Source organism: Chenopodium quinoa, unplaced genomic scaffold, assembly GCF_001683475.1.
Source record: "Chenopodium quinoa cultivar QQ74 unplaced genomic scaffold, ASM168347v1, whole genome shotgun sequence".
Taxonomy (NCBI): Eukaryota; Viridiplantae; Streptophyta; class Magnoliopsida; order Caryophyllales; family Amaranthaceae; genus Chenopodium; species Chenopodium quinoa.
The window spans coordinates 737,332-748,212 of NW_018742726.1; the positions used below are offsets into that span (position 1 = coordinate 737,332).

Sequence of the window (10,881 nt, forward strand, 5' to 3'; positions counted from 1 at the left end):
GGAGTAGAGCTGAATGTAGATCCAGCCTGTGGATCGTGCCAATCCAGCTTCAAACGTTCAAGAAACTTGTGAAGAAACAAATTCCTCTCCTGCTCTGTAATTTAGGGTGAAAGCTAGATTATTAACAACAGATAATAGTAAGATGAATGCTTTTGATGCACATGAAAACAAGAATTAGACTAAGAAAATTAACCTTTGTAAATTTTAGGCACAAAACAATGAAGATTGGAAATCACTTTAACCAATAGAGAAGTTCGTTGATGGGCATAAGACGCTTGGGCATTGTTGGTTAGAATAAAGTTAGATTCATATGCATTTACATTTAATGTATCTAGCGTTGAAGACGAGTCCAAAATCCACCCAACCATAACAAATGGCTCATATTCCAGTGAAGCATCTTATTCCTTTAGAGGTAAGTCAGATGAACACCAACCAGCCAAAAACTGTTGGTAAGGAATTGACAAGATCACTGCCAGCACTTTAGCCTGGACAAACATGGAAAGCCTATGCAATAAGTATGGAACTTTTAAAAAAAATGATAATAAAATGATGTGCATGACGCGAATAGAGGAAATTAGGCATCAAATGGAACAATATAAATATACAAAGTGATTTATAAGACAATTACATAATAGTATAAAAATTTTGAAACATGTTATATGGCAAATTTGGCCCCTAATTCTACAAATAACCGTGTACTGACCAGTGGCGGACTTGGGCTTAGACCTGGTGGGTCAAGTGACTCACCAGGCCCAAAAAAAAATTTTAAGTTAATTTTTTTAAAAAAAAAAAAAAAAAAAAAAATCAGTTTTCCCAAATTCACGAATTCAGTATTTCAGTTCATGGCCTTCAATCCTTCATGCCCTAGCCAATTCGCCTCTTCCCTAATTCCCTTCAAGGCTTCAATCCTTCGCCATCATCAATCACCTATTCACCTCCATAATCGCCTCCTCCAGTCCTCCTCTTCGCAGTTCGCAACTCGCAACTTCGCAAGTAAGCATCTTCCTCACTCCTCAGTTAGTCAGTTCCTCTTCGCAGACTCGCAGTTCGTGCCTTCGACCCTTCGTCTTCCTCTTCGCATAAATTCAGGTGAGGTTAGTCTTCCTCTTCGTCTTCCTCAGTTAGTCTTCATCTAAATTTGTTTAATTGTTGATAACTTGATAACTTGATTGTCTTGATAATTGCTTGATTGCTTCGCTAATCGCTAGACGCCCAGTGGCCCTAGACGCTGCCTAGACGCCTACTGAGTACTGATTATTGTTAATTGTTAATTTTGTTATATATTGTTGTGATTTTGTGAATTGTTCAATGAAATTCTGAATGGTGAATTTGTGAAATGTTTGACACTTTAGTTCCTCTTCGTCTTCCTCAGTTCCTCTTCGCATAAATTAATTAATTAACTTAGTCTTCATCTAAATTTGTTTAATTGTTGATAATTGATATTACTTGTTAGTTATGAATTAGTAATACTAAATTTGATTCTTTGAACCCTAAATCCCTAATTGTTCAATAATCAACTCAATTGTTCAATAATCAACTCAATTTCAATAATCCCTAATTGTTGTGATTTTGTGAATTGTTCAATGAAATTCTGAATGGTGAATTTGTGAAATGTTTGACAATTGACACTTTACATACTTGTTCAAGCTGTGATGCTGTGATGCTGGCCTGCTGCCCTGTGAGCTTGTGATTTCAAGCTGTGAAATGGTGAATTTGTTAATTGTTCAAGCTGTGATACTGCCTGCTGGCCTGCTGCTCGCCTAGTCGGCAGTCGCCTGCTGCCCTGCTCCACTGCTCGAGAGTCGAGAGCGTGCTCTGCGCTCACCGCTCTTCGCTTCGTCGCTTCTTCTAAAGTCTAATCTCCTATTCTCATTTTGCTAGTAAGTTGATTTCTAATTTTTAGTTTAAAATTCTAATCTTCAATTTAATCAAGTCTAATTAGTTAATTCTATTAAACTTTGGTTGATTTGTTAGTTGTTCACTTCAAGTCTTCAATCACTTGTTTGTTTGGTAAACTTTGAACCTTTTGTTAATGAGTAATGACCTTAATGTAATAATGTTGTTGGGTTTTAGATGAAATTTGAACCTTTTTGACCATGTGAATATGTGATTATGTGAATTGTGGTTTGTTTGGTAAAATGATCTTTGTAAATAATTTTTCTGGGGAATTTTGCTTGCTTTAGTTGATTATTTATTCAAATTTCAGAATGAAGAGAAAACGCACTCCAAATGAACTGCAAAACATTACTAGCTTCTTTGCTAAAAAGAATCCTACTTCAACTTCTCTTCCACATCCCACACAAAATGAACAAACTATATCTCCACCAAAACAGAGTGAACAAACTATATGTCCACCTCAAGAAAGTGAACAACATTCATCTCCATCTAATTATTCCACTCAAAATTCCCCTCAAAATGAACAAGGCCAATGTTCTCCTAATGCCCCAATCTTTGGTGAAAGATTAAGTGAACATGAATTTGCTAATCTTCCACAAGATCCAGGAAAGAGGAGAAAGATGAGTCAATTTCATAAAGATGATAGAGATTTAGTGAGAAGAATTTACATTCAAAGAAAGCCTTGTCAGCCCAAAGACTTTATATTTCCTCAAACTTCTATTTTTGGCAAAAACCGTCGCTTTTGTGCTAAGTGGTTTGATACTTGGACTTGGCTTGAGTATAGTGTGGAAAAGGATGCTGCCTATTGTTTCCCTTGTTATCTATTCAAGGATGAAAATGCATTTGGAGGTGATGCTTTTGTTAGTGATGGTTTCAAATCATGGAATCGATCGGATTTAATAAGAAAACATGTGGGTAAGCACACGAGTGCACATAATAATGCAGTGTTAGCTATGGATTTCGGTAAATTTTTTTTTTTAGATACTTGATTATCGATTGTGACTCACCAGTCGGAAATTCCTGGGTCCGCCACTGGTACTGACATGCCAAATATCAACTGAAAATGACCAAGGGTAGAGGGGATACCATGTGATAAGTGCATTATTGAAGAATTAATAAAACAACAAGGCATTGCGAGAGAGCTCACGAAATATGTTGTAATGTAGGAACGAAAATTTGAATCATCAGAGAAGATATCTGTCAGGCGCAAAGCATTGAGCTGCAAAAGCCCCCTTGGGTATGTTTTACCCAAGTGATTTACCAGTCGTTTAAGATCTCTGCTGAACATGGACTTCAATAATGTAATAACCTAGATCAATACATGGATAATTAGTGAAATACCTAGTAGACCCTTGGTTCTAAAAGGCATATGTGACTAATGCAAATTGTTATAAAATAATAAATTAGAAATAAAAATGATAATATGAAAAAACTATAATCTATATCTCCTATTTTTTATAGAGAGAATGAACCTTTTTTCATTTCACATGCTATAAACGAAGTAAAAGCCTGTCAATGAAGCCCAAACTAGAGTAAGAATCTTGAAACAAAAAACTATCTCAACCCATAGGCAAATAAATATATCAGATATTCTCACAATTTCACCAGCTTTTGCATCACTTTAAATTATTGTCAATTAATGACTAATCTAAATCCTAGGTTTAAGTTCCATAATATACAGCAATGGAGAAGAAGGTGATACTCAAATTTGTTAAGTTCAACTAGGTTAAAGTTCCATAGTATACAGCAATGGAGAAGAAGGTGATACTCAAATTCTGTTAAGTTCAAGAAAAAATTTCTTTAATTACCGAAAAATGGGCCACATAACGATGCTTATAAAAAGTAAAAGGTGCAGCATATCAATATACTTCCTCCGTTTTTTATTATTTGCAACAATTACTAAAAGTGGGTGTTTCATATTATTTGCAACAAGTTTTTTTTTCCTTTTATAGTAAGTTTAGTAATGGTAAAATTACCATATTACCCTTAAAAAACTGATTATATTCTAAACTACAATCTAACTATGATTAATTAACCCTATAATCTAACATCCTAACCTAATCATTCCCACCAAAAATCAGAATCCCCTCCCCTTTTTCCCATCAACAATTCAGAAACCCTCACCTTCTCAACTACCCTATTCAATGTATCTCCCAACCACCTCCATTAATGATACCTCTGTTCATCTCCCTTGTTTTCCATATTCCAACGCATATCTTGTTTCTGATTTTCATTTTCGAACTCTCTGTGTTCTCCCAAAGCAGTCCCCTTTTGCGTTTCTCTCTCTTCAAGTTGAAACCCTAATCTTTTTAGATCTCCTTGTTCTTCTACTTTCGTTTTCATTCAACACACAAAAATGAGTTCCTTAAACAAAAAGAACCCAGATCTGGGCCTGGTTGCAACCTAAAAGTGTCAGCGTCGCACTAGGAAGATGCGCTTGATTGGAACTCGTTCTGTGACGTACCTGGATGTAAAGCGTAGGACAGGGGGGTGCAAAACTGGCCCCATATGACTCTGAGGATGAGCCTTGTGTTGCTAAGAACCCAGATCTGGGAAAGGTTGTTGAGGGTTCCAGCAAAACACCTCCAGAATTCATTATTCTGGACAGCGATGATGAAGCCCCTGTTCCTGCCCTTTTGCCTGTGAAAGTCGTTGAAGGGGTAGAGGCTGAGGTCAGATCTAGGCCCAAGGATGTTGTCTCTGGAAAAAAACACCAGAGATCTGAGTCCCTTCCTGCTGCGAGCGCTGAAAGTTGTGCTCCGTAACTTCAGTCTCCTACTAATCTAAGCAGCGTAACTCATTTCTTACCCTCAATTTAATTGATTCAGCGTTTTGTTGTTCTCTTAATCTTTCATCTATTCTAGGGTTTTGATTAATTTCCTGACTTGCGGTTCTATGGTTGAAATGGTTTGCCTTGATCTATACATATGTGATGCGTGTAATTGTTGACTAAAATTGGCTAAACATGTGGAGTGATTGTAATGATTTGTGTTGTGTAGCCTTATTCGGATTTTTGTTGGCCTTATCTGGGTTTGTTTGGTTTGTTGACAGTTGTTGGTACTAAGTGTTGCACATGTTGGGTTTAATTGTCCTTTGATGTCATTTTTTGTGATTTGTAGCCTAATTATGCTGCGTTGGGTATGTAAATAGCTGTGCAGATTCATAGTTGCCTAATTATGTTGTGTTGTGTATGTTAATTTTTCTGAAATGCTCTGTGATTAGTAGCCTCGGTTGCATGATGGTTGCCCTATTTATGCTGTGTTTGCTTTGTTTACACTTCTTCACCATTATTGTAGCCTGTTGAAGGGTTGATAAGTTGGTTGTCTACACTGGTTTCTGATATTTTGTCACACTTGTAAGCTGCTTAACCTAATCAGGCTGTGTGTTAAATTAATTATGATCATTCCTTGCCTCCTGTGGTATGAACTGATTCCTGGGTATTTGCCTGAATTGATTTACTAAAACTTGGCGGCTGATGTAATTTGGAGTTCCAATGGCATTGGGGTTATTGATACGGTGCATGATTATTAAACTGTGGCTTTCATGAGTGTCCCTGTATGAGTCCAATTGAGAACTATCTGTCCCTTTGTCAATTAAGAGTCTCTTCCTATGTTGTGTTTGGTCGGAAAATCCATGTGATGAAGGGACTCATATGATACAACAAATTCATAAGTTGGATTTTCTCCAACAACTTCATATGAAAGTTGTTGTTGAGGGAACCACTTATGCAATTTATGTGAAAAAAAACCCCTCTGATGGATTAATTTATCACTCTGTTTTTCATATTTGATGCTTAGTATGTGTCCCTAGTTGTAAATAAACCATCCACAATTGATGTCATTAATTACACCAAAAAGTTTTACATTGTCCAAATAAAGGTAGCTAAGACTGCCATAAAATAAAAGTAGTCTTGACTTAAAACAATATACACCTAACCAATGATTGTCTTACAATAAGCAACAGCACAAAAAAAAAAAAAAATCACATACTTTGATTCTTGCAGCTTCATTGCCTTTCAATGGTTATGTGTGGCAGTCTCACTAAACCTTCATCCTGTGTCTGACTTGTGTTCAGTCTGCATCAACTTGCATACCTTCATCTTCTTCATTTCCTTCACTTGTTGATATGAAAATAGTATTGAGGTATTCAACAGCTTGTTGAACCACCTGCTGTCCACCTGTAATTGCTCTGGTAGCATCCCAATCCTTTCAAGCCTTTTTTTCCCTTTGTGTGGTGGGGTGAATTTATTCCCTCCTAGGTGATTGAGTATTTCTTCCATGCAACATGTAGTGTTATCCAACAATATTTGTTTAACACTGGGTTGAACAACTCATAAGCTTCTTTTACCCTATCTATGAGTTCCACTAAATTCTTTGGGAATGTTGGTATTGTAGTGATTGTATTACATTGAACAACCCTAGATCTAGCACATTTAAGTCTAGGGACTGGGCTGGCTGGTATATGAATTGAATATTGAATCCATTTGACTGCCAGGTTTACTCAAATTCCTCATCCCTTAGAATTTGATGAGGTATGGCATTATCCCACTGAATCCATATGTCCTTGGGTAGATAGGAAGGCCATTTAGCTTTAATACCTGGAATTACATAATTCAGTAGCATTGCCCTTATGGCTTCTTTGTTGACATTCTGTGTTGCCTTGATTTCTACAACACCAGCTTCCTTGTTTTTGCTTTTTTTCTTTGCTGTGCTTTCATACACAAATGGAAAAATTCCATACTTTCCATCATGTATTACTGCTCCCTGGTGGTCAAAAATTGGCTTACCAATGGCTGCCATGAACATGCCCTTCACTTTAAACCTTTTGGACTGTTGGCACATGTATGGTTTAGCTTCATTTGGTAGGAGGTAGAACCTCCTGGTTTCTGGGTTCAAGTAGAACCATTTTTCATCAATGTGGACAACTTGCTGCATGTCCATACACTTTGGGACCTATTTTCTTCAGCAGGCATTAGATGACTTAGCACCCATTTCATTCTTGCTATCTTGTGATTGTCTGTCAGATATGGGTGATTTGTGCTTGTATGTGTTCTGAGTCTCCCTTGCTTCTTTAATTTGTGGATTGTGACGTGGTACTTTGAGAGCTGCTCCATAGCTTCTCTCAGTTGTCCTCTTGTACAGGGGGATTGATTGCAGAAACTCATCTGTGTACACCTTTGGTTTTGGTCCAGTTTTGCCCAGCTTTTTACTTCTGACATCTATCAAATTCCCCTTTTCCATTTGGGATTTAATGTCCTGAAATAGTCTCTGAATTGTTGATTTGTGAACATTAAATTTCTTGGCTTGCTGTGATAAATATCCTCTTGGCAAAGGGCCCCCCCTAGCTTCAACAGATTACCATCAACAAGTTCCCTTTTCTGGGAAACAGTGAGCTGTTTTTTGCGTTTCTGTTGTTGCATGCCACCTTCATGGTCATTGTTGTTCATGTCATTTTCTGCAGTCCCTTGCATATTGTTTGCTTCAGTGTGTCCCATTATGTTTTCATCATTTAGCATTTGATCAATGCTGAAAAGATCATCATCTTCAATAGCTTCCATGATGACTATGCTGATGATGTTGAGTTCCCCGAATTTCAGGCCAGGTAATGAAGTGAGGGGGGCTGTTTTTTTATTGCTGTGTTGTTGCTGAACCAGGAATTAAGGAGCTGATGCTGCAATTAACCTAGGACTAATTTAGGTTTTGGATATTACTAATGGTGTAATCTTTTGGAAAATACTAGTACTCTCTGTAATCTTTTGGATTTTCTGTTGGAATGGTGGTAAACTGTTGACAGGTTCTATAAATACCCTCTTGAATGAAAATTTCAAAGGGGGGAAAAATTGAATGGAAGCTGTTTTTTTGAAAAGGGAGGGAATGGTTTTCGTGGGAAGTGGGGTTTTTTTAAAAAGGTACTTGAAATTTTTGAAAAAGGAGGTGAAAAAATTTTAGAGGGAAAAATTTGGCCCCAAAATTGAATAAGGGTCCACACTTTTTAAAAACATAGGGACCATTTTCTCTTTCATTAAAAAAATCAGAAATTTCTCCCTCCTTTTTTAATGCATTAATTAAATACCCCACTTCCCACTTATATTCTCCAAAACAACCCCAAAATGTTTTGCCTAGGCTTCCGTGAAAAGTGCCTTTGTTGCAAATAATAAAAAACGGAGGTAGTATATCATTTTGGACTTGTTTCTATTAAATAAGAAGCTCCTCAGGAAATAGTAGGAAAATGTTCTCTGTAAAAGGGAGGTTGGTTGAATCCACTAGCGAACATTTCACCAATAAACATTCATTTCTTTTCTTTTATTTATTTATTTATTTTTAGTTGAGAAAGAAAGCGGTGATGGTAATACCTGTATGATGACCATCTTATAAAAGGGAGTGAATATATATGAAGAACATATGCTTTTCCTCCAATAAGATCTTATAGAATATAGAATTGTTCTATTAAACTTACCTCTACAGCAACACACTTTGCAAGCTCCAGGCTTTCTGGAATGCTGGTAACCTCATCTAGATAAGACACACTTTCTGATTCACAAAGATGTAGCAGCTGCAAAATGCCAATACTTCTTAAGTCAATTAGTAGCCCTCTTAGCAATTTCAATTCTGAAGTTCACTGGTTACCATTTTCAGCAAAAATACAGATACTGAACTAACTGAAATACAATAGTAAGTAAAACTCTAGAGGATCACTTAGAGAAATCTACACTTTTTGAGTTTTTGGACTTACAATTGATAGAACTCGAGCTTTTAGCCTAGAAACAGAAGCTACCACTGCAAGAGGCTCCTTGAGAAATGGTGAGATATTCAATTTCAAGGTAGCTTGAACAAGACAAAGGACTCCTCCCTTCCCACACCACTCCTACATTGACACACAATACAAAACTTTGTAAGAAAGATTAAATCATGCTGGTCCAAAAATAATAATAATATTACATATCTGAAAGAAAACCACTTCAAACAAAAACAAGGATTACAAATGCCACTAAGGTACAAGATTTCTTTCTTTTTTCATTCACTTATTTTAATAAACTGATGTCTTATCCTTCTAGATTTTACAGCAACCAGCAGCATGACCATAGCTTCCTTATACCTCCCTTTCATATTTAAATGTCATAACATAAAATTTCGTCACGGTCAAAGCTCCCTGTATACCTTGACAAAAAAAGTACAATAGAGAAGACCTCTGGAAAATATCATGTTGTCTTTGGAAAATTTAACAACCTAGGAAAAAACACCCAATGCGACAACAAAGAGAAGCTAGACACACAAAGCTATAGCACAAATCCCAACTAACATTTAGTCATTTACATTTAAATGTTTGGTCATGCCTCCGCAACCATCAAATCAAATTGGTAGCCAATCATGTCGATGTACAATAGATGACCAACCATGGCACATGATAGGAAGTAAATAAACTAGTAGATTCTCCATCACCCTACAAAAATCGATCCAGTGAAATCCCAAAGCCTCATGGTTAAACTTAAGATGATAAATAGTCCCCTTTGCTAATGACAAGGAGCACACACCTTTAGTTGCCGAATCTACGGCTTATCATCAGTGTTGAGCTTGTTAAAACAAGTAACCCAAATCAAGGCCTTAAACTACTTCAAGACCTTAGAGTCTCTAATGTCTTAGTTTCAAATGGCGCAAGGCACTCTGAGGAGCAAAACCTGGAGCCGCAAAGGCAACCTTTCATATCATAGAATAGGACTATAGGAGTGAATGCATTGAAGCATTCTAATAATTAACTTAAGTCCATGCCATCTCTTAATAATTTAAGGACACAAAGGATAAGCCTCTAACTAGAACAGCCACTGCCACTGCCACTTCTGTAGTCCTTACCAAAGATATGCATTTATGGAGTAAAGCACTTCGAATCAAACCTCCCTAAACTTCAATTCTTTAATTAAGTCATTAGCAAGACAAGCCCCACTAAAGATAAAATCCTGCTTCAGTCTCTCCAGAAATCTAGCCCTAATCATTTCATAAGAGAAAATAACAATGGAAATACTGGAGAGACAAGTTTGGACAACGATGCATCACCTCTAATGATAAAAAAAGCCCTATATCATCTGTTAAACCTCTTAAGTCTTTTTCACCCCCAGAGTCGCAAGGAGAGATACCCTGAGCAGCAAAAAGAAATTTTTGAGATGGATGACGAGCAATGAGCGAGCACATCTAATAAACTAGACAGCTTATCAATCTGAGAGACACTGGAATTTCTAAAGTTGGTCTACAGGGACAAGTCACTCTACAAACCAACAAGTTTATAGCACATTTTGAACTGCAGAGGTGAACAAAGAGTAATAGCACTATATCTTTCCAAAATATATAGAAAAGCAACAGAAACTGATAACAACCCTAACTCCATTATTTAGCATGCTGATAGCAACTTTCTTAACTATCAAAATAAGAAAGAAGCTAGGGCTCGGTGATTTATGTTGAAGGTGCAGAACTACATGAAGAATGTCACCTCTAGGCCCTAGCCATATACGCTTCATTTGCCTTATAAGCTATATTGTCAGCATACCTAATGCGTTTAATTAAAGAAAGTATAGATATTACAGCTGACCTCATCCTTTTGAAATTAAAGCTTTTGTTTATTTGTTCTTTCTACCCTGATATATCGCCTAAGCTGAGTGTTGGCCAATTTTTGCAACTGCCTTTCATGCAGCTTGTCTAGTAAATTTTTTCATGGTAGAAAATTGACATATCCCATTGGATTTGACCCATGACCCAAAGCTACTCCATCCATTCCATAATAAGTTTGTTTTAGAATCATGAACAAACAACGAGAAATTGTCACATTTCAATTATTATGTAAAACTGACAGATATGAGTGCATTAATATTGCAAGGATAATATGAATAAGGACTACAGACAGACAAAATTCACTTAATAGACAAAATTCACTAAGAAAAGGGTCTCATAAGCCTTTTCATCCTCCCTGGCCACCATGTTTTGTGCCACCTTAATTCTA

At 36.7% G+C, this 10,881-nt stretch overlaps 1 protein-coding gene across 3 annotated transcripts; it reads left to right on the top strand.

The window, feature by feature from the left end:
- Window positions 1-640: 640 nt before the first annotated feature.
- Window positions 641-2,930, top strand: LOC110723249. Of its 3 annotated transcripts, XR_002511693.1 has the most exons (3): window positions 670-1,089; window positions 1,648-1,880; window positions 2,207-2,930. XR_002511693.1 is itself a non-coding variant. In XM_021902590.1 (2 exons), exon 2 carries the CDS (start codon window positions 2,208-2,210, stop codon window positions 2,883-2,885), a length of 678 nt encoding a protein of 225 aa, XP_021758282.1. In that variant the 5' UTR covers window positions 641-1,094; window positions 1,648-2,207; the 3' UTR covers window positions 2,886-2,930. The 3 variants fall into 3 exon arrangements, 2 of the variants coding, with proteins under 2 accessions (XP_021758282.1, XP_021758280.1); XM_021902590.1 differs by having other exon boundaries at window positions 641-1,094; window positions 1,648-2,930; XM_021902588.1 differs by having other exon boundaries at window positions 643-1,089; window positions 1,648-2,930.
- The last annotated feature ends 7,951 nt before the right edge of the window (window positions 2,931-10,881 follow it).